The 24183-nt window shown below is 53.5% G+C and overlaps 1 protein-coding gene across 1 annotated transcript in view; it reads right to left on the bottom strand.

Annotated features, from left to right (window-relative positions):
* SLIT1 (slit guidance ligand 1) overlaps positions 1-24183 on the bottom strand; it is a 169250-nt gene that overhangs the window by 51058 nt on the left and 94009 nt on the right. The window contains exons 5-8 of the mRNA XM_079899903.1: positions 4946-5017; positions 3429-3500; positions 2736-2807; positions 2018-2181 (exon numbers count right to left, since the gene is read on the bottom strand). Coding sequence (XP_079756029.1) covers positions 2018-2181; positions 2736-2807; positions 3429-3500; positions 4946-5017 — 380 coding nt within the window. The remainder of the gene's footprint in view (positions 1-2017; positions 2182-2735; positions 2808-3428; positions 3501-4945; positions 5018-24183) is intronic.

The following is a 24183-nucleotide window of genomic DNA, read 5'->3' as shown; positions in this document are numbered from 1 at the left end:
CATGCCATAATAAGTGTCGTACATGCAGTATCTCATTGAATCCTACTGCAAAGAGCATGACATCATTGTGGCCACTTTACAGGTGAGAAAACTGAGTCCTCAACATTCATTAATTAGCACATGAAATTCACACATCTTCCACGTTAATTAATAGCACATGGAATCTCACCACATAGGTGGTGAGATCAGGGTGAAGCCCAGTGTCTGATGTTAAGGACCCACACTTTTTAAAACCGAGGTATCATCGGTTATAACAAGTGCACCATCATAAGTGTATAGCTGGCTGCATTTCCTCATGTGGGTACGGCCACAGAACCGCCCCCCCCGACATGGAATATTTCTATCATCCAAGAAGGTTCCCTCATGCTCCTTCCCTGAGGTAGCCGCTATTCTGAGACCTGTCACCAAAGATCTGCTCTGCTCCTCTGTGGGCTGCACATAAAGGAAAGCAGACGGCAGGCTCTCTTGCATCTGGCCTCTTGCACTCAACGTAAAATCTCCGAGATTTGCCCATGTTGCTGTGTAGTTTGTTCTTTTCTATTGCTGACTCATAGTCTATTGTACGGATATGCCATCATCGGCTAATCCAGTCTCCTGTTGGTGGCCATCTGGGCAATCTCCAAGCCTGGGATATTATGAAAAACACTGCCTGGATGTTCTTGGACATGTGTTTGGCAGAACATGTGCACATACTAGCAGTGGAGCTGCAGAATCACGTCTCACACACGCCGCAGCCCTGAGCACGGCGGTGTTTGAGCGCAGTCTCGGGGGGCTGCCGGTGCTGAGGAGGAGGGGACAGCCCCCCCACCCCCGAGCCTCACCCTGAGGAGAGGAGGCCGAGCTCTGTGTGGCTGGCGGGCTCAGATCCACAGGCTTGGGAGGAGCGGGCAGCCCCTAATCCTCTGTCACGGATCTGTGAGCCGGTCATTCACTCAGCAAACATCCCTTGAGCATCTATCTCTCTGTGTCAAGTGTGAGCACAGTACTAAGAAGTGGCCAGAGAACACAGCACACGTACCCATGTTTTCATGGACTTTGCGATCAGTCTATGCGGGACTCCCTCTGGGGCCAGGGAAGGCTCCCTGGGCCCTGCAGGTTGAGAAGGGAGCAGCAAGGCGGGGAGGATGTAACCAGCAGGGAAACAGCCTGCCAGGAGGCCAGGGTGGGAGGCACCTGCTCCCGGGAGGGGCAGAGGCAGGCACGACTGAGATGCACCAGTGAGGAAGCCACCAGGCAGAGGAGGCACAGATGACCTCGTCCAGCCTCGCAGAGCTGGAGGGCAGTTTGGACTCTCCTAGGAGCACTGAAAGGCCAGGTAAGGACAAAGCAACAGTGAGCAGCCCAAACCTGTGGCTCTCTTCAGGTCTTTCTGGCTGCAGTATGCAGATTGGAGGGGCCAGAAAGGAAGTGGGGTGGCCAGGCAGGCGGCTCTCCCAGGACCCCAGGTGGAAGACGGAGGTACAGACTCTGGGGTCCATTTCACTTCGAACCAAGGCTAGAAGGCCCAGTTTAATGACTTTTCAAGATAGCAGGGGTGAGACAATGGGGGATGGGAGAAGGGGTAATAGGAGGGGGCAAGAAGGCGTGGAGTGAGGGATGGGAGGCGAGGGCGGGAGTGCTGGGTAGAAGCAAAGAAGCAAAAGGGAGACATTGGGTAGAAGGGATGGGACAGAAGGGGACAATGGGTGGGGACAGGAAAGAAGTGATGGGTAGGAGACAGGAGGGGAAATGCAGTGGAGGCAAGAGGTGATGTGGAGACAAAGGTGATGGGTGAGACAACGGATGGGGAAGGAGAAGGAGAGCAGTGAGGACAGGACGCAATGAGTAGGGACAGGAGAGAACACGAGCGAGGGTAGGAGACGGTGAGATGTCCTCACCCCATCCATGGATGAGGACCGGAGGTCACGGGTGGGCCAGATGTTAATGCGTGCTGACAGGAGGCTAGTGGGCGGGAACAGGAGGCGGGGCGGGGGGCAGGCGAAGGGCAGCCGAGAGCCCCGGCAGGGCCTGCACCCACCTGGGCAGCTGAACTCACTCTTCTGGACCTCGGCCACGTTGAGGCCGCGCAGGCTGGCAGGGCCCGAGCACTGGGTGAAGAGCCCGATGGTTGGCCGCTGCCTCAGCCACTGGGAGAGCCAGGCCAGGTGGCAGTCGCAGAAGAGGTGGTTGGAGTGCAGGCGGCTGCGGAGGGGGGTGAGGGAGCAGACAGGGTGGCTCACGACCCACCTGGGCCCCCAGCCCCTGGCCGCACAGTGGGAGCCCCTTCGCCCACGGGGCAGGGGGCCGAGCCCCTGGCGCTCCACTGGGTCGGGGCCCGGCCTACACCCCGTCAGCTGCGCGGCTCAGCCCCGACTTGGGGATTATCTGCAGCAGCGAGAAACTTCCCAGCAGCTGTCCCTTCCCCCCAGCGGGCTCGGCGGGTGCGAGGGGCACCCCTTCGGCTGGAGTGTGCCCAGTGAAGGTGCATCTCACTGAGCTCACGTAGACCCACTGCCCAAATCACCTGACTCATCTTCAAACACAAAAACAAATCATTTGTTGTCCGACGAAGACATCAACTATAAATGACATTCGACATCCTTCAGCTGTAGATCACCTCCCCCTCCCCCAACTCCACTCAGCCCCCGCCCTGAGGTGGCCTCCGGGGGTGCAGAGGAGGCCGAGCTCCTTCCACTCTGCCCCCCAGCACCTCCCCTGCTCGGCACTGTGCTCCCGGCCGCCCCAGACTGACTCACAAGGTCCGCAGCTTGGGCATGTGGTTGAAGCTGGACACGGGGATGGTGGTGATGCTGTTGTTGTTCAGAGTCCTGAAAGAGGGAAGCCAGAGTCACTGAGCGTCCGCCCAGCGGTAAGCCGCGTGGGAAAGACGGGCACAGCTTCTCTCTCACGCTGTGGCTCACAGTCTGCCCTCGAGGTGACCAGCCCTGGCCTGGACCCGGGGGCTACGCCGGAGAGCCACCCTCAGGGAGACCCCTGAGCTGGGACAGTGATGAAGAGGCAGCTGCACCACAGACCCCCAGGCTGGTAGGACAGGGGAGGGGGGGGCACAGAAGGTGAGAATGGGTGCAGGCTCGGGCTGACCTGGAAGAAAGCGTGGGGTTTGGACAGACGGAGGGAGAAAGGCGAGGCACTGCAGCCTTGAGTGTTAGAAACTCCAGAGAGACACAGCCACTTGCCCTGGGCTTCATCACGAGCAGTTTAAGCCTAGGTCACACTGTCACAGGCATGACCCCAGGAGTACACGCCCTTCCGTCCTTGGCAACAAGTCTAGGAGAGCAGAGAGCAGGCCTCTGCCCTGGGCCTGGCACCCACCTCCCAGGCCTCCCGCCTCCTGTGGGGCTTCCCCGCCCAAACGCCAGCTGCTTGGGCCTCAGCGCCCGTGATAGCCAGCTCTCCTGCCTCTGTTTCCCTTCCTATGTTTCACTTACAGCACTTCCAGCCCCCGCAGAGCCCGGAAAGCTCCTTCCTCAATGCAGCTGATCTGGTTCTTGTCCAGCTGTCTGTGGAACAAAGGAGGGTTATAGAGAGGATGGCTTGTTGCCTACAGCGGGGATGTCCAGACATTCTGATCAACCACTCCATTAGTTTAGAAAAAAAAAAGACCTGACCCCAATCATTTGTCCAGTACATACGTGTTGATCCAAATAGTAAATGTTAATAAAAGCTTAAATTCTTTCTCATTTTTAGTTAAAACAGTAAGTATAAATAAGTTATATTATACTCCTCTCCCCAACCTCGCATATTTCCTGGGGAGCAGGCACCGCCCCCACTTTGAAGACCACCTAGAGGGTGCTTGCTGGTGGCTGTACAATCAGAGTCTGTCACAGGAGCCATGGCAGCCACAGCCGGCAAACAGAGTTCAGCCTGAGTGCCAAGTGAGACCGACTCACAGTGGCTACCTGGACTGCTGCTCCCAGAACAAACTGAAGCTGTGATTGGGCTCCTTGGGAAAGAATGCGGTGATCAATTACCAATGTCTACTACAGGCACGAGGGTCAGGGAGTGACAAGCGTGCCAGGCATTTGCCAGCACCATGGCAGTCAGACCTGGGTTGGGGTGGAGTGTAAGCCTGGACCAGAATAAATTTGAGTCATAGAAATAAACCATTATATTTAAATAGCATTTGGCTTCCCTGGTGGCACAGTGGTTAAGAGTCTGCCTGCCAATGCAGGGTACATGGGTTCAAGCCCTGGTCTGGGAAGATCCCACATGCTTGGCTGCAGACAACTAAGCCCGTGCGCCACAACTACTGAGCCTGTGCTCTAGAGCCTGTAAGCCACAACTACTGAGCTCATGTGCCACAACTACTGAAGCCTGTACGCCTAGAGCCTGTGTTCCGCAACAACAGAAGCCACCGCAGCAAGAGGCCCGCGTACCACAACGAAGAGTAGCCCCTGCTCACCGCAACTAGAGAAAAGCCCGCGTGCAGTAACAAAGACCCAACGCAGCCAAAAATAAAATAAAATAAATAAATTTTAAAAAATAGCATTCAACAAAGTGTATTTATTTCCATATCTCATTTAAACCTCAGAGCAAGCTTGTGAGATAAATATGATGTCCCCATTTTGCAAAACAATATATAGAGGCTCAGTGAAGTTAACTGACTTGCAGCAGCTTATACGATATGGACCTGCAAGAAAACATTCAGACCCAGCTCTCCCCACCCACTGGAGGGTAAGGGCACAGAGACTGTCCATTGCAATGGAACAAGGACATCACCCAAGCACCCCACAGTTCATGACACTCCCTTCCACCTGGCCCCCAAAGGATGCCTGTTTCCTCCAGCCCCAGACTGTTCCAGAAGACCATGCTGGCATGAACCATCTCAGAGCCCAAACCAGCTCCTCGGCTGCCTGGACCACAGGGCCTGGGGAGACCCATAAGGATGCTGCCAGGGGTGGCCCGACAGTCCCCAAGCCCCTCTCCCTCCCCGGCCCATACTCACAAATTTTTGAGGTCTGTGGCTCCACGAAAAGCCTTTCTGGGGATGGCCTGGATGGCGTTCTCACTCAGGTCCCTGCGAGGACAAAGCCAGAGGGAGAACACTGTCAGAAAAGATTTCTCCAGCGTGCCCTGATGAGGCAGGGAGGTCAAGCAGGCCAGACAGTGCCCAGACCAGACACAGCTGTATCCCAGCACCTGGGACAGTGCTTGGCATGCAAAGATCACTGGGTAAACATTTGTCAAACGAATGAATGAGTGAATAAATGAACTGGAACTCAGGCCCCAGCCACCTCCCCTTCTCTGGGCAGAGGGGTTGCAGCTGGGGGGTGCAGCCTGGGGCAGCAGGGATCAGCTCTGCCAGCCCCCAAGCCTGCCCACCAGACCCACCAGGGTCAGCTCAGCCCCCAAGGCATCGTCCAGGGCTGCAAAGGAGCAAGCAAAGAAGGAGCTTTTCGACGGGGCCCACAGCTGCCCTGAGACCTATGGCGGGTCTACCTACCGTTCCTGATCTGTTTTACTGACCAGGAATGGAGGCTTCAGAAGAAGGCACAGCTGGACCCCAGATAACCCAGCCAGTAGGTGGCCCACCAGGTTGTGAACTCCAGGCTGGGTCTGACTGCAGACCCCACGGTCTCAGGGACTGCAGGGGGCAGGGCTGCCACTGAGCCTGGATCCACACGGGGCACTGAGCGTGCTGGCCTAGGGACTGCCGTGCTGCATCCCTGCCCTGGGGCTTGGAGGGCAGGGACCTCTGAGGACTCCATCACCTCCCCATTATTAAAGTCCTGAAGTGAGGGAGGAGGCGTTGCAGGGACTCAGCAACTCAGCTTCCGCTCCCCAGCAGGATTGGGCCTCAGGCACCTGTCCACCTGCCTCTCCTCCCTCTCTCAATCCTCATTGCAGAACGCCCCTTTGCTTCCCACCGTGCTGATAACAACCGCCCCCCAACGCCTGCACCGCCAGGCGTGTCACAAGTGTGAGTGCGCCTGAGCCTCGCACTAACCGTGGGGCAAATACTACTGCCGTCCCCCTTTCGCAAGGACCAGAGGGAGCTCAGGGAAGTTACACAGCTCTTTGAGGGAGCACTGGCGGGTTGGCGGGTGGCGGCTCCAGAATCTGAAACAGGCAGTCAGGTTGCAGAGCCTCCCCTCGCACAGCAGCCCTGGGAGGAACTGCGACCTCAGACAGTCAGGGCTGCCTGTCCCCACGTGGGATGGGCAGTTCTGCAGACCCCGGACTCTCCTCCTGGGCCAGGCCCATGGGGCTTTGACTGTCTCCATCCCTTCAACCATTCACCCCACGGGCCTCAGGGTTCACCTCAAACCTGAGAACACAGCCCACGGGGGCACTCAGTGCACTGTCCCCTGAGCTGCGGGAACCGCTCCCCTCTGCCTGGGTTTTTCTGCTGAGACAACAAAACAGAAGCATCGCAGCAGAGCGCATGGGGCCCTGACCTCAGAAAGGCAGTTTCGAATCCCGGTTCCCCACCTCCCGGCTGTGCATCTGTGGCTCAGCCTTTCCCTCCTGAGCCCCAGTTTCCTTGTGTGCAAAGTGGGGGAATACAAGCCTTGCAAGGCCTGCCCCACAAACCGCCCCAAACCCTGCCCCCTGCACAGAGTGTGAGCTAACCTCTGTGAGCTCCCTCCCCTCCAAACCCCGACCCCTCCTGTCCCCCAGCTGCCTAACCGGCCCCAAGCACCTGTTGTCCAAAAGGGCTTTGTCACCATCACACCCCCTATTCCCTGCTCGGTCTCTCCTTGAAGGAAGGCGTCTCAAGCCTGTGACACAGCCTCTCCTCTCTCTCCTCCAAAACTACATTCCCGCTGTGTCTGGCTTCACTATAACAGGCCTGTGCCTGTCCCTTAATGTGACAGCAGCTTCTCTCCCCTCTCCCCCCGGCCTCCCAGGTTTCAGAAAGATGGAGGGTGCCCAGGAGTGGGGACCTCTGGTAGCACCCTCATCTCAGCCCTAGCTAGCAGTTCACCCTTCAGCCAAGCTTGGGGGGAAACTCTGGGCTGACAGCTCGCAACCATTATTCCGTTTAATCCTCGCTACAATCCTGCAAGAAGGTTTCTCCCTTGTATCGACTAGTCTATTGATTTAGGCCAACCTTGTTCCAGAAAGGCTTTAAGGTGACTTATAGGGATTTATAAAACAGCAAGAGATCAGGAGTAAAAAGTAGGGCAGAGAAAAGACAAATCAATATCGGACAGCAAGCATGCAGCGCCACGTGATCCACACAGCTGCCTGGTCGGGGCAGGGGGTAGGTTCTAAGCTTTCTGAGAGCTGATGTGAAAAGGGAAAACTGGTCAGTTAACTGCATCCCCGATATATGTATAAACTCAAAAGAACCAGTTTCTCGGGAGTAGAGGTGTTTTGGGCACTAAGATGAGACAAGAATTTCTCCAGGGGTCTTTATAAAAAATGACTGTGTGTCCTAATCAATAACACTAGATCCTTATAATAAACGGGTTTCAAGTGTCTGTTTCTTATAATAACATCACATCAAAGTATGATTCAGGCAGAGCAATTCTCTAAGGATACACACCGGGAGCTAAGTGGGGAAGGGAGGGGCAGGAACGGTCTGTCAAAGGCAGGACGCATCGAGCCTGGCATGATCCAGGAGTAGGTGAGAGCAGGAGGTGCTGGGAAGAGAGTGTTGGCAGGAAAAAGGCTTGCAGACCAGAGAAGGCGACAGGTTAGACCAGAGAGGAGTGTGATCTGATAGCCTTTTAGACATGGCTCTGGGTCACCAAAGCTAATAGAGAAAAGACGCTGCCCCCAGTGGACACCAAGTGCCAATTATTGAGGTGAGGGTCCAGGGGTGAGTGTGGATCCACCAGGGCCAGGCCACAGTAGTGAGCCGGTGCTCACACTGTTAAAATGAGTAAAGGAAACTGAATTTGAGACCTTAAAGAGGCCAGCCTCTAGACCAGAGGGAAACAGGTGAGCCTTGAAAGGCGGAGGAAAATGCAGAGTGCTGACAGCAGAGAGGGTGGTGGAGAGAACCCGAACTCTGCAACGGAAGGATCTAAGTTCAGCTCCTGCTTCTGCCATTTACATTAGAAGTTACATGCCTGAGAGCTTCAATTTCCCTATTTGTAATATGGGGATTAAAATATCTACCACGCAGGACTTTGAAGAAGATTAAGAGAGTTCATGTAAATATTTATGCTTCTGTTCTAGTACCTCCATTTGGCAATATTTAAGAAATGCTGGGGACTTCTTTGGTGGTCCAATGGTTAAGACTTTGCCTTCAAATGCAGCGGGTGCAGGTTCGATCCCTGGTCGGGGTGGGGGGGCTAAGATCCCACATGACTCGGGGCCATAAAACCAAAACATAAAACAGAAGCAGTATTGTAACAAATTCAATAAAGACTTTAAAAATGGCCCACATTTTAAAAAATCTTAAAATAAATAAATAAATAAAACTCTTAAGAAAAAAAAAAGAAAGAAAAAAGAGAAATGTGGGCTTTTGACCAGCCTTAATTAAGCACAGTCCGCCTATCCCTTTGCTAAGGTTCTGACTGTTGTCTCCAGTTATCTCACTAGGGGGCGCCAGAAGCCTTCCCCGGACTTGGATGCTTGCTCAGCCATTTGGCAAACCCAAACAAAGCTATTCTTTTTTTTGCCCCGTTGATCCCCTACCTGGTGAACAACTGTTTTGTCTTTCCCAAACCTCTTTGAAATAAAGTTTCTTATATCCATTTTCACCAGGTTGGCATGCAAACTTCAAATGTACCACCTACAACTTTTCTCATCATATTTTCCCAGGCCCTGAGCCTCCTTTTTCTCCCTGAAACTTGATCAATGTTGCCCTATTCTTCTCCCTCGGTGACCTTGTCAGAGACCCTGAAGTGAGGTGCGTGGCCTGGGGTATGTCGGGGCAGAATGAGATACACTGAGAGAGGCCATCCTGGGAGAGGGTGGGCTGTGGAGCTGGAAGGACAAACCAAAACCCGGAGCAGCTGGTGGCCCGATCCTGGCCAGGGGGAAGCACAGGGCACAGAGCCACAGGGCGGACAGCAGTTCAGAAGGACACCTCAGGCAGGACAGCGAGAAGCAGATTCGAGAGCAAGGATGCAGCAACCAGACAAGGGACCGGCTGGGGACAGATTCTACGGGAAAGGATAAGGTCCTAGATTTCTGACAAGCTCCCAGGGGATACAGAGGCTGCTGGTCCAGGAAGCACACACTGAGAGGCCAGGGCATAGAGGAGAATGCCCACAGCTAAGTGTCACCCTGGAGACTTGGGTTCAACGAGCCCTGTCTCACCCACTTAAATCATGTGGTCTTGGGTGAGTCACTAACCTCTCTGGCCTCAGTTTTCTCATCTGCAAAATGGGGGTAAGAAGTGGTACCTACCTTGCAGACTCTGATGTGGTAGGCACTGGGTGCTCTCACCCCTGCCCATGACTCCACATGTGCTGCCGTTCCTTCATTGCCTCGAATCCCTCCTGCCACAGGACCTCTGCACTTCTGTTCCCTCTGCCAAGACTATGCTTCCTCCACTCTTGTGGAGGAATGGTAACTTCTATTCATCCTTCACATCTCAGTCTACAGACACCTCCTCTGACAGCTCCCTCTGCTGCAGGCTCCCAGGGCCCCGACGCTTTCTCTTCTCAGCACTAATCCAGGTTTATAATGAAATATTTGTGCACTGGATGTAATAAAATACTGATTTTTGGTTAACACCCCTCTCTGCCTCCAGACAGTCCCTGGACACCTGGTGTGTTGCAGAGGCTCAGTAATTTTTAGCTGAACTGAACTGAAGTGGATCCTTCCATGATTCTCTTGCTCCAATCCCTCTGCATTTTCCGGATTAAAGCAAAGAGTTAGGACAGGCCATGTGACTGAGAGGGAAAAGCAGGGGCTTGGGGCAGGATGGCTGGTTCTGTATGAACTTTGTGAGACGAGACCTCTTCCCCGTGCACTGGGTATGGTTGTACTTGCTCTGTCTAACACTCACCCAACGAGTGAGGGCTCTACAGGGGGCTGGGGGAAGAAGCGCTTGTTGCCAACGGTGTTATAATCAACCCTGCCCTTCCCTTCACCCATCTTTATGGAACTTCAATAATCACCCTCCATGGCTCTGAGGTGGTCCCAGCAGCATGAGCAGAGAGGTGGGGGAGCCTCTGAGGAAGGTAAGTGACTCTCCCAGGACCCACAGGAGGACAGGGAGTTGGAGCCCCTGGGGTCCACCCGGGGGACTCGAGGTAAGGGTGCTGCAGGCAAGGATCCCCCGGCCTGAATCCCACCACCCAAGATCAAGGGCCCTGAGACACAAGCTGCTGCCAGTACCTCCACCCCCGGGGTCTGGGACATCCCCAATGACCCCAGCTGGGTCCCCCTTCCCTGAAGAGAAGGGGGCAGCAAGCCCACAGCCTGGCTTGGGCACCACCTCTCCTCCTGCACGCTGCCAATCCCTCCACCCTCTGCCAGGGCCGGGAGAGGCAGGGGCTAGAAAGCCGAGGTCAGGACCCCATGTTCTCTCTGCTAATCCCCCTTCACGCTCTAACCAGATTGGGTCCTGCTGGCAGACCGGCCTGAGGGGATCAGCACAGGGGGCGTTTCCAGCCAGAGACGCTGGGCACCAGCCAGAGCGACCTCCCTGCCGGCCCTACTGCAGAGCTGGGGGCCTGCTCTGTCGGCCTTTCAAGCCACACGGAGGCTCTGGGCAACCTGGCCTGTTCCCTCGCCCGCTGGTTACCCTGTGCTCGCCCAGTATGGGGATGGAGGAAACCAGGGCAGCCCGACTGTTCCAGGCCACCTCCCCCAGGGCTCCCTTAGCGGATTAAGGACTTGGGCCTTGGGCCTTGAAGCCGGCCATGTACCTCCCCACCGAGGGACCTCCTGGCAGTTTCCTAACGCCTTGAGCCTCAGTCTCCTCCTCAGTAAAGTGGGAATGACTGTGGGGTCATGGGGCCTAACTGAGGCTGTGTGCGGTGCTCTTGGCCGGGACTGGCAGAGTCAGCTGCCACTGCTAATCGTCTTCATGGGCCTCAGGGCTGGGGGGCCAGGGAGGGGCAGGGCTGAAAAATCCAGGTCTTGCTAGAGTCTGTCATACAGAGTGAAGTAAGTCAGAAAGAGAAAGACAAATACTGTATGCTAACACATATATATGGAATTTAAGAAAAAAAAAATGTCATGAAGAACCTAGGGGTAAGACAGGAATAAAGACGCAGACCTACTAGAGAATGGACTTGAGGATATGGGGAGGGGGAAGGGGAAGCTGTGACAAAGCGAGAGAGTGGCATGGACATATATACACTACCAAACGTAAAATAGATAGCTAGTGGGAAGCAGCTGCATAGCACAGGGAGATCAGCTCGGTGTTTTGTGACCACCTAGAGGGGTGGGATAGGGAGGGTGGGAGGGAGGGAGACGCAAGAGGGAAGAGATATGGGAACATATGTATGTGTATAGCTGATTCACTTTGTTACAAATCAGAAACTAACATACCATTGTAAAGCAATTATACACTAATAAAGATGTAAAAAAAAAGAAAAACTCCAGGTCTTGGAATCAGGGGGATGAGGCTGGAGGCTGGCTCTGCCACCAGCCCACTGTGTGATCTCGGGCAAGACCAGCGGTTAGTTCCTAGCCCCTGGGTCTCCCCTTCCAACAGCACTACCTCCCAGTGAGGTCGGGAGGATTAAATCACACACGGGTGAGCCCAGCTCCGGGCAGCCTCCCTCATGCTGCTGCGGCTGCTAAGTGCCGCCCAGGGACCCTCAGCTGGTGACTCAGCACCCACATCTCTGGCACCTGAACCAGCAGCAGCGGAGCCACCTGGGAGTTTTAGAAATATGAACTTTCTAGCCCCGCCTACTGAATCAGAATCTGCATTTTAGTAAGATCCCCCCAGGTGATTCATATGCATATTAAAGTCTGAAAAGTGCTGGGACTTCCCTGGTGGCGCAGTGGTTAAGAAACCGCCTGTCAATGCAGGGGACACAGGTTCGAGCCCTGGTCCAGGAAGATCCCACATGCCACGGAGCAACTAAGCCCGTGCGCCACAACTACTGAAGCCTGCGCGCCTAGAGCCCATGCTCCGCAACAAGAGAAGCCACTGCAATGAAAAGCCCACGCACCGCAACGAAGATTAGCCCCCGCTTGCCGCAACTAGAGAAAAGCCCGCGCACAGTAAAACAAATAAATAAATAATTTTTTAAAAAGAACAGTGCTGCATCTGACAGAGGGAAGCTTAAAACTCTTCCTGTCCCCAGCTAGGGCTAAAGCAAAGGGGTTGTAGCCCCTGTACCCGCCAGCTTTTCAAAGCCAGGGGCAGAGGAGACAACTCCCACTCCTTAGGGGGCGGGATGGGAAGAGACTTGGACACAGACACCCCGACTGAGTGGAGAGAGGGAAGAGCAGCCTCTGACCTGTCACCTGTGGCATGCCACTGCCCACCTTCATGGGGAACAGAGGAGGTGCTCACCAGAGGGCAGTGACAGCCACGACATTAGTACCACCACCCTCCCTACATTCCTGCTGGGGTTGGGGCAGGGGGACGCTGCCTGAGAGGCACTCAGCTCCTCCATGCCAACAGGAACCACTGCTCCAGCTCAGGGCCCCAGCCAGGGGCTGGAAGACAGAGCCCCAGGGGGCTGCTCTGTACCCCAGGTCCCTGCTGCAGGACGCACCCCAGGGCTGGGATGCCAGGTGCACACCCGCATCTAAGGTGCTCCTGAGATCTGGCAGGACCATCCCTCCTTTGTCTCTGCTTATCCTTCGAGCCTCCCCTCAAATCCTACCCTTTCCACCCAGGAAGGAAATTAGTTCTGCAATTACCCCTCCCCGCCCAGGCTCCCCAGCCCACGGACAATATTCAGGGGCCCCAGATCTACCCTCCGTGGGTACGTGGCATGTGCGTGCACCTGTCTCCAAGTGACCTTCAAGGCGGGTTCCTGAGAGACATCTGGTGATAAGGACCTGAACCCTTTCTGCCTGGGCTCCAACCTCAAGGTAACGACTGGGACTTTGTCATTCATAAATCTCAGGTGCTCCCAGAAGAGCAAACTGAAAGCTTATCAGGGGCTGACTCTCAGTGTGGATGAGTTTGTTTCATCAACTCCAAAAGTCAAGTTTGGGTCGGGGGAAGGGGGAGAGTGCAGAAGAGACCAGGGAGTAGTATCAAAGGACAGGCTGGTGGTGGGGTGAAGGGGGAACTGGTCCCACCATCCACAGCCTAGTTTCCTTTGATCTTGGGCCCCGCTCCCCTGCTGTTGTCAAAACAAAGGAAAGACACCCACACCCCACCTGGGAGCTGCCTCTGTCTTCTCCTAAGGCTGCACTAAGTAGCCAGTTCCCCTTGCTAATCCTTGGGCTCCCCGATCCCCTCTCCTCTCCTCCCGAGGGCCAGAGTCAGGCCAGCTAGGATAAATGGCGGGGGCCATCAGATAAGCCTGTGTCCCCCAAAGGAGCCTCAGTGAGGGGAGGGTGAGGCGCTGGCCAGGCAGTAGCTGGTCTGGGAGAGGAGTCAGGCGACCTGGGTTCAAAAGCAAGCTCAGTATCAACTGGCTGCCTCTTTGCACCTCAGTTTCCTCATCTGTAACAAGCTTATGAGGGGCAAACAGACAAAGGTATGTGAATGTATCCCAAAGACTGTCTGGCACACAGTAGGTGGCAATCACGTTGCTGCCAAGGCTTTAAACCACCCCTACTAATTGCTGTGTGGTCCAGGTCTGACCCCTCTCCTTCTCCACCCCTCTCCTCCTAAGGTGGTTACGATATTCATGGAATTAAAGCTCACGCATGCTCTGTGAGGCCTTGAGATTTTAAAAAGTGTTAAACACACAATATTTTCCCAAGGAACTCCTGACGTCCAAATTCCCGTAGGTAATTTTGGAGGCTCACACCATAGATGGTGCGGTTGGAGCTTTGCAGGAAAAATGGGCTGCTCCAAGCTACCAGTGCACGCCAGGCACCGTCAGCAGGAGAGATGGCCTTCCTCTCCTGTCCACCACACCACCCCGAAGCCACACACCCTCCTGTGGCCAGCCCCCCCTCCCTCTAGACCCACGGAGTTAATGTTGCAGAAACCTCATTAGGAAGAGACATTAAGCAGCCCTGGATCGCGGCGCCATAAAACCAGCCTGGGTAACATTTCTGTGAATTGGGCTGCTTGTCATGCAGCCACCGATCACTGCAATCAATTCCCACAATAGAGATATCAGAGGAGATGCACGCACCCCACAAAGCAACCACAGAGCCCTGCCAAGGAAAGCTGCTCAGAGGCTGGAGTCCCATTCAGGAGTGAGTGGCTCAAGGACAAACAGGAAACAGACCAGAAGGCACAGGTCCCAGCCACCATGGCAAGAACACGATAATGGCAACTGGGCAAATGAAGGAGGCGGGGGAATGCAAGCCCCTCTTAATGTGAGTGCCGGGTAAGGCCTTCCCTGTAATCAACCACCATGCACTGAGCCCCCAAGAAGTTCCAGGCATTCTGCTGAGTCCTGAGCAGGGATGCACTGGGGGAGACAAGGCTCTTGTCCCAGACACATTTGAGTCGTTAGGACCAATAACTTCAGAGATTCCCAGCCCAGGCACACAGTGGGGAAGGGGCAGGGGGGTTCAGCAGGAGAAAGAATCAAGATATAGAGGAAAGAACATGAGCTTTGGAGCCAAACAACCCTGGGTTTGATTCCAAGCTCCACCATTTACTGCCTCTGTGACCTTGGGAAGTTACTCAACCTCTCTGAATCTGGTTGCTCACGTGTAAAGGAGAGTTCACCACAGCTCCCTCTTGCTGGGTTATATAGTGAGGATTAGACACCACATGTGCCACTTAAATAAAGCACAAAGATAGGCAAAAGGCATCTATGCTGTTAGGAATCAGGACCGTGGTTACTGGTGTGAGGGGATTAATGACTGGAAGGAGGAACAAGAGGCTTCTGGGTGCTCGTGATGTTTTCATTCTTGATCTCTTGCTGGTTATATGGGTGTGATCACTTTGTGAAAATTCAGCGAGTTATATATACGAAAATACATAACACATGTACAGAAATTTGCACTTTCCTGAATATATGTTATACTTCAATGAAAAGTTTTTAAAAACGACATATAAAGCACTGATTCCAGCGCGTGGTGCTTTGAAGGCATTCAACAAATGCTAATGTCCTGCCTCCCTGATCCTCCCCAGAGGAGACAAAGGTGGAAAAAATCTTTGAGGTGACCAACACCCAAAGAATTGGGGCTCACAATTCTAAGCAGTGGGGAAATCCCCTGGCTGAGAGGACACCGCACAGAGGGCGGCAGAAACAGTGCCCACCCCAAAGTGATGAAGGACTGGGAATCAACATCAAAGAGACAAGGAGGCGGGAAAGCAGGCCCTGTGGGCACGTGAGCATTTTGACTGTGCCGGGTGACACGCTGTATCCCAGGGTAGGACGGCATCTGTCTCCGTTGCAGCAGTTCACGTCTGCTTACACATCTCCCTGAAGAGCAGGTACAGTGCCCTGCTCCAGGATGAGACCTCAGGGTCCAGTGGGATGGGCTGAGATGCTGATGTTGGAGGAGCGAGGACCTTGGGGCCCCGCAGGGCAGGCCTGGGGGGCCTGGGCCAACAGAACAGCCTTCAGAGCTGGTCTGGATTCCTTCTTTGCCTGGTTTCAGGAAGGAATTAAGGCAGTTTTAGGGATACATTATAAAATGGAGTAAGATAACAGGAACCAGAGGAAGAGTTAAAAAAAAAAAGAAGACAAAAATGAGTAGACATATCAAACAAGAGGGAGAAGTACACCCTACAAAAGCCTCTGCGTCTGCTACATGTGGGCCTGGGCTTCTCCCGGCCTAGGAGGATGTGGAGACTGCTGTGCATACAATTCACCAAGTCCACAGATGAAAACAAGCTTGGGGGAGAGACACGGCCTTTCCTGGTTCTAAAACCAAGCACGGGGGACTTCCCTGGTGGCGCAGTGGCTAAGAATCCACCTGCCAATGCAGGGGACACGGGTTCGAGCCCTGGTCCAGGAGGATCCCACATGCCGTGGAGCAGCTAAGCCCGTGCGCCACAACTACTGAAGCCCGCGTGCCTAGAGCCCATGCTCCGCCACAAGAGAAGCCACCGCAATGAGAAGCCTGCGCACCGTAACAAAGAGTAGCCCCTGCTTGCCGCAACTAGAGAAAGCCCGCGTGCAGCAACGAAGACCCAACGTAGCCCATAAATAAATAAATAAACTTTTAAAATAAATAAATAAATAAAACCAAGCATGGAGGCTTCGTACGGGTCCCATAAAGAGGCAGCAGCAGAACAGAAAAGCAGGACATTTACCAGCATCCCCAAAGGAGGCTCAAGGATATTAGGTTGCCTGTTTCTGAGTCACTTCCCCAGAAGCCAAGTCACAGATCAGCCAGTTCTCCAAAGGGCCCATTTGCTAAATTTCTTTTCTTTCCTTTACCAATTTGGTTTTAGTTGGGTTGTTTCCCATTTGTCTTCATAAAGGCCTTTTAGGGGCTGTTGGGTTTCCCTGTCCCAGCTCCTGGTGGTCACAGGGAGAGACTGGGGCTGGGCTCATCATGGTTCAAACACCAGGAGTGCGGCCAGAGACAAATGGACCAGTCCTGAAAATACTATCATAAAGGCGAAACGCAAACCAGTCGACTCACACAAAGTAGTTAAAGAAAGTAAGTCAGGTTTCCCTGGTGGCGCAGCGGTTGAGAGTCTGCATGCCGATGCAAGGGACACGGGTTTGTGCCCCAGTCCGGGAGGATCCCACGTGCCGCGGAGCAGCTGGGCCCATGAGCCGTGGCCGCTGGGCCTGTGCGTCCAGAGCCTGTGCTCCGCAACGGGAGAGGCCACAACAGTGAGAGGCCCGCGTACCGCAAAAAAAAAAAAAAAAAGAAAGAAAGAAAGTAAGTCAATTTGATGAATTGGTCATTTGACAAACCGGCCATTCAGTGAATTGACTTTTGGCAGATTGGCTTTTAGCAAAATGACATTTGGTAAATTGGTCTGCTTCTGACACAGCAGTGTGTTTCACAGGGCAATTACTTATACACTGCCAGTCCAGGCTAATGGCCTGGGATCAGAGCTCAGGAGAAGTCGTTCGCAGACAAGTCAACCTCACCCCATGCGCTGCTCTCCACTGGCCTGTCTTGAGCCAGGGTGGATTTTAGAATATTTTGAGGGATGCATGCACGCAGACCATCCTTCATTCGTATCATTTTTCTCAGTTAAGTTTATCTAGCTCTGAGGGCAGACTCTGGGTTGTCCCTCATAAGGACCTGGGAGTGGTATGGGCAGGATTCAATGTGGTTTGGGAAGAGAAAGACCCAGGCACAGGGGCAACAGGACTGGGCAAGTAGAATCCAAGCTGTGCGCGGGGAGGGGGCTCCACTCAGGACAAGTGACCAAGTTGCTAGTTTGAGTTTCCCCAGGGAGAACTTGGGGGCCCTGGCCGATGCGGCACGGCACCTAACGCCAGAACAGACGTCTGACTGAAGCCCATGGCAGGAGTGGTCCACCAAGGAGGCCAACAGAGGATCACTGAGCCCCTGAGGCATTCCCAATCCTCTCCTCCCTGGCCCGTAAGGGGAAAATGGGGTCCATTTCTTTTACCAAAGACCTCGCCCACTGTCCCCCCATCCCCTTCAGAGCAGTCCAGGCCCTGTCTGAGTCTTGGCCTTAGGAGTTTCTCAGAAGAAAAGGGGAGCTTGGGGGACTGGAATGGCACGAGGTCAGCCTCCCCAGAATATTTGCAGCCCCTCACGTCCCCTCCATACACACTCACAGGGTTGCCCAAAGGGTATAAGACCCTTAAGTACCTCCCAGACAGGCAGAAAGACAGAGCCTTGTCACATTACAAGGCAAGGAAGGTGTCTAGTTGGCTCAGTGTGTTCTGCAGGTGGCAACAGCAGCAAGAAAGCCCAGAAAAGCCGGGCGGAGGGGCTGGGCGCGGAGCTGTCCGTGGTGCTGAAGCCTCTCAGCAGCTCTTCTTCTGGTCAAGGCTAAAGACCAGAATCCAAAGACCTTGGGTTCTAGCCACCTTCCACCTTACCCAGGTGGCCCACACGCCAAACCTTGTATCACCAGCTTTTTTTTTTTTTTATAAGCCCACAGAGAGTCTGGCTCACAGTATATACACAGAGGGTCAGGAGAGCCCCACATGAGCATCAAGGGACCCATTTGTAGACTCAGGAGGGGCATGTGCTGAGCACAATCCACGTCAGTAAGCTACTTGTAGACAGAGGTGAAGCTCGATACCGCCCCATTTCTCCAGACATAGAGCAAAGCACAGAGAAGTGCTCAGAAATCACCTGGCCACGTCAGATCCTTGCACAAAAGCCGCTCATTTCAATCCTTAGGACCTTAATGATCATCACTGATGCTTGTATAACACACAGTTACTATTATTGATGATGATAGCTACATATATTAAGGATTTATTATGAGCCTGGCACTGTGCTAGGTATTTTATATGTTTTAGATGCATTATCTCATTTAATCCTTAAAACAGCTTTCTGAGATAAATTACTCCCACCTCTCTGGTGTGGATGTTGACAGTGGGAGAGGTTAGGGCATGGGGCGGGGGTGGGTAGAGAGTATATTGGAACAGTCCATGCTTTCCACTCAATTTTGCCCTGAACCTAAAACTGCTCTAAAAAATAAAGTCTATTAAAAAAAAAACCTCTCACCATACCTGTTTTCCAGGTAGCATAACTGAGGTGTCATAACTTTCCCAGGCTGTCTGACTGCAGAGCCCACAAGCTAACCCACTATGCTACATTGGCTCAGCACATTAGAACCATCAAAGCGATAGACAGGTGGGTGGGGAGGCGTCTAGAAGCGTACACATGTCAGCAGTGACATCTGATAGATGAACTGGGAGGGAGGAGGTGAAAGTCTAGAAAGCAGAGTATGATAACGAACATTGGCAATGTCAACAGCGAGTCATCAAGAAAAGGTTAAACTATGTGCAGGACCCTTTGTTTTAGAACTTAGATAATAGTGTAATAAATTTCAGATGCATCTCATCAAAAATGGTGGGAGGTTAGCATGTTTTCCCTGAGCAGCCAGGCCATGGGGAGAGCAGAATGCCAGCCCCTGCTGGGGTGTGCACTGCCCATGGACTTCTCCTTGCACCTGGATTCCTACAAGTATCTCAGAAACTGTCACTTCTTTCAAACCCCCGTAGGTTTGAAAGACAGAGGCAAGCTTTGGAATCCTGTGGCGAGGGGCTTCAATCACAAGTCAGTACACACAGGCAGCATCCCCTGGGCCTCTGAGAATGCAGGGGTTCTGGTGCAGGGGAGCACCTGCCACCTGAAGGGGAGGATCCAAGGCCACCAGCCACTGGCTTCTCACAGAGTCTCTAGCGCACCCTCTGGGCCACCACCCAAGAGCCCCCAGCAAAATAAATGATCACCAGGGCTCCTGTCCCCAGTCTCACACAAAGTAGTTAAAGAAAGTAAGTCGGGCTTCCCTGGTGGCGCATCTAGGTGTAGCAATGAGGATAACCCTGCACAATCTGGAACACAGAGGGCACCCAGACCTCCTGGTGTGGTGGTGGTGACCAGCTTCCAGGAGAGACAGACAGAGGGCTCGGGCGGGGGGGCTCTGACCACCAATGTGAACACCAAAAACTGATGTTCGGACTCAGGAAATTTCATCTCAGCATCCCAGTTTGCCCAATTCCCGATTCTCTAGGAGGGATGCAAACACCTCCAACTTCTAGGAGGCCAGGTCCAGCAGCCCTGCCCTCCCCCAGGGAATGGTTGGTGCAGTCAGGTACCCTGCTGTCCTGCCTCATCTCCTTCACAGCCAGACCAGGAGTCCCCACCTGTGGGGCTACAGAGTCTCAAGGACCATGCAGTTGTTGCAAAATCTGGGCATCCTCACGCAGCCCTAGCAACATCTGCAGACTGAATTAGAGTTACGTAGGACCTTGGGCTCCACCTCTCTGAGCCTTATTTTCCGTGTCAAAATGGGGACAGTGAGAGTCCTTATCTCAGAGAAGTGCCATGAGGACTTGGTAGGTGGGTTCGCAGCTTAAAACCAATAAATGGGAGCTATTGTTATTGCTCTTCTTATTCTTCTCACATGGGTTGTGATAAATAAGATATAGATTCAATTAAAAGCACTACTGGATTCATAAGGTCCTCTTCAAAGACATGATGTGTTTTCTCAGTCATCATGGGAACCTCATATGGGTACCTCATAACTGTACCCATGCTTTTTTCTTCTTAGCACTTACCATAGTTTTAATCAATTGATTATTCATGGTATGATTTAGTTAATGTTTATCTCCTCAATTAAATTATGCATTCGATGAGGCAAGGGCCATGTCTAGCAAAGAGGTGGCATTCAGTAAATAATCTGATGAGGATTTTGGCTATTCAAAATGTCAGATTAGCATTTGGGAGGAGGTCTATGGTGTTTTGACATTAAAAACAGGTCCCCTCCAGGACTGACAGGATAAGGGCATAAGGCCCCCTGCTGTGATCCCACGCATGGCTGTTGTTCCTTTGAGGGGCCTGTTGTCCAGCAAAGGGCAAAGGCTCTGAACTGGATCCACACTGACTCTGTGATAGTTTCCGGCGGGAAGGGCCACAGCCCCCAGGGAGAAAAGCTAAACAGCCTCTCCAGCCCCGCCCTGCTTCTGGCCCACCTCTCTGTTCTGTCCTCCACCACCATCTACTCACTCCTCCGTGTCTCATAACACCCTCCGCTGTTTCCATCATTGCAACTGTCACATTGCATGTCTGCGAGTCTCTCACATCCTGATAATAATAATGACAGCACAGATGTCGAGAAGGATACATCTGCCCTTTGCCTGCCTGCTGGAGGAAAGCTCGCTCACTAATGCAAGGGGACAGGCTATCATCTGGGCCACATCTACAGCCACACCACGACAGAGCAGGTGCACAGAGGCACCCCCCTCGCTCCCCGCACGCCTGCCTGAGTTCACTGCTTACTGCTTTCACCTCCTGCACCAAGGGTCCAGCCGGAAGGGGGTGACATTCCAGGTCTGATTCCAGCTTGGGGAGCCCAAGGCCTCGGGTCTAACCTTGTGCTCCAGCTCAGGATTACCAGAGCTCTGCACTGGGGTGGCGGGGTGCGTGTTAGTCAACCTGGCCAATATTTCCCACTTTTCATCTTTCATTGTTTGAGAACAAAGCCAGTTTGGAGAAAGAACAGGGGAAACTAGAGCCTTGCTTTTCAAAGTGTGATCAGAAGAGGTGCAGGATGGGCATTGATAGAAATACAGAATCTCAGGCCCCAACCCCTACCTGCGGAAAAAGATCCTACATTTAATAAGGTGATTTGTTTGCACGTTCAAGTTGCAAAGCACTGGATAGAGTAGTGGTTCTCAAACCTGGCTGCACACCAGAACCACCTGGGGAAGTTTACAAAATACTGATGCCTGGGCTCCACCCCAGAGATTCTGATTTCATTAGTTGGGGGCAGAGCCTGGGCATTGGGATTTTTCAAAGCTCCCTAGGAGATTCTTAGGTGTGGCCAAGATGGAGAATCCTTTCTACACATGTGGCCAACCCTCAGGCCCCTCACCTTGTCCTCCCCCACCTAGGACCCCCCTTACAGTGCTACGTCCTTCTCCAATCCTTTCTCTCTCAGTATTTCCAATCCCACTGGATGACTGGTGCTAATCAATGTTGAGGAAAGTGAGCCTGGAAGAGTAGTTCATACTAGGTGGTAAATGACTGACAGCCCCAACTTCCATGAAGTATGTGCATTTTAAAAAGAGGATTCCTGGGCTTCCCTGGTGGTGCAGTGGTTAAGAATCCGCCTGCCAATGCAGGGGACACGTGTTCAAGCCCTGGTCCCAGAAGAACCCACATGCCACGGAGCAACTAAGCCCGTGTGCCACAACTACTGAGCCTGAGCTCTAGAGCTTGCGAGCCACAACTACTGAAGCCCGTGCACCTAGAGCCTGTGCTCCACAACAAGAGAAGCCACCACAATAAGGGGCCCACGCACCTCAATGAAGAGTAGCCCCCGCTCGCCGCAACTAGAGGAAACCCATGCACAGCAACAAAGATCCAATGCAGCCTAAAATAAATAAATTTAAAAAAAAAACAACGGATTCTTGACTCAGCCTTCATCAGTGGTGACATCCTATCGGTTTAAGGAACGTAAAGGAAACACTGAGCAGAGAGGACCTTCCTGGTCACCCTAAAATTAGCCTTTTCTATTCAGCCAAAGTTACTATTCAGAAAAAGAGCTATTTATAGCCTAGATGAAAGTTCGCTACTTAAGTCAGATGGCTGAGCAAAGGTACCTGCGTATTTATCTGTGTGTGTGGGCCCAACTTTCTATCTCTTACTGATGCTGGACTGTCCATCATCATTCTGGGGTTGGAAGAAGAAAGAAGAAAAGCGGGGAGAGGAAGAGGGCACCTTAGAAGCCAGGAGCAGGTGCTGGGGGCAATGCTGGGGGTGGGAGCACCCGAAGGTGACCACCTCCATGAAAGGAAGGAAGCACCACATCTCACACCTTCGAGGTGGCTCTGGCTTAATGTCCCTGCACAAATGCACTCCCCGCATCCTCATGGGTGGCCCTGGGAAGGGTCCAGAGACCAAGGGAGGGAAAGGCTGGACCAAGTTTATTTATCAGATGAGCAGTAGAGGCCAGACTAGAAGCTGGAATCCCACAGGCTCCCAGCCTGCCAGCGCATCTTGGGCTGTACTCTGGAGGGAGAAAGTGCAGGAAAGCAATGGGCTGTGGTCCTGGGAAGGCAGCAGCCAACTCCCAGGCTCAGGTTACATGGCAAAGCCATCTGTGGAAAAGCAAGGGAACCAGAGACAGAGGGATGGAGACGAGAGTCCAATAGAGAGAAATGGGCAAGAAGAGAGAAGCTAGATGAGAGAAAAAGACAAAGAAAGAGAGAGGCCAAGACCCCCATGATTGGGGACGAGGCTCTGAGGCGGGAGACGCACGGGGTGCTCGGCTTTTCACAGCAGCGAGAGGTGGCACTGAGTCCAGGCTATGCCTGACAACCAGCTAAGGTGCAAATGAAAAGAGCTCAGCGTGAGAGCTGCTGGGGCTCCTCTCGGGTGCTGGACTCTGCCACCCCGGCCTCTCTCAGGCAGACTGGCGGCCAGGGGATAATTGGCCCATGGCTGGAGGTATCAGGATTGGATGATGAGTGTGAAGCCTGCAGGTGACCTGCCCATGGGGACACGTCCTATGTCACTAATCACCAGGCAGAGGTGAGAATGGAGCTCTGGCCACTGCGAGCCCTTCCTGGTAGAATCAGATCTTGGGTGGGGTAAGGGCTGTCCTTACTCGTAGCTGGGAAGGGAAGGGTTTTGGAGTGAGAAGGACCTTCAGCTTGGATGGCTGCAGGCTAGGGGACAAGACATAGTAGGCACAGGCTGCCATCATGGAGGGACAGGGTCACAGGGAATGGTGGCGTGCAGGGTGCATGGTTCACGTTCTCTCGTGCACACCGCAAATCCAACAAACTCTACATGTGAGTTAAGAGTAGAAACTCTGCAGCCAGACCGTCTGGGTTTGAATCCTGGCTCTGCCTCTTACTAGCTGGGTGACTCTGAGCTTGCTACCGAACCCCTCTGTGCCTCGCTTTCTTCTTCTGTGGAGTAGAATCATAAATAATAATTCTACCTAGCTCATAGGCTGTCGTGAGGATTCGACGAGTGAGTATGTGTCAAGTGTCTGATCAGTCCCTGCTGGCACGTGGTAAGTGCCGGGTGAGTTGGCATCATCCTCGCCACTGAGGTTCAGGCAGCCTCTGTGGATGCTGGGCACTGGGGAGGGGTCTCAGGCCACAGCGACCAAGACAAAAGAGGTCCATGTTCCCGTGGGTTTCCATTCTGGTGGGGGAGAGAGAGACAATGAGTAGTACAACCCCAAACCCCCCAAGCTGATTTCAGAGATGGACGAGTGCTTTGAAGGAAACAGAACAAGGCATCACGCTGGAGAGTGACTGGGAAGGAAGGGGGCGTCTGTGGCCAGGGTGGTCGGCGGGGGCTGCCCTGTCTGTCCAAGGAGAAGCCAAATGGTGAGAAGGAGGGAGCCATGCAGAGCGCTGGGGAAGAGCATTCCAGGCAGAGGAAGCAGAAGGGGAAAGACTGTCCCTGTGGGCAGGGGTGTGAAGTGTCAGGGAACAGAAGCAAGGCCAGCACGGCCAGCGTGCCCAGCGGGAGGGAGGAGACGTGGCTGGGAACGAACGTAGGCAGGGACCAGCGAGGAGGGCTTCGTGGGCGTGGCCGGGGAGTGGGCTGGACTCTGCATGAGGTAGAGGGTGTTAA

The sequence above is a fragment of the Stenella coeruleoalba genome (assembly GCF_951394435.1).
Source record: "Stenella coeruleoalba genome assembly, chromosome: 16".
NCBI lineage: Eukaryota > Metazoa > Chordata > Mammalia > Artiodactyla > Delphinidae > Stenella > Stenella coeruleoalba.
Note: the sequence above shows the minus strand (reverse complement) of the source record. Positions and strands in the feature narration are given on the sequence as shown.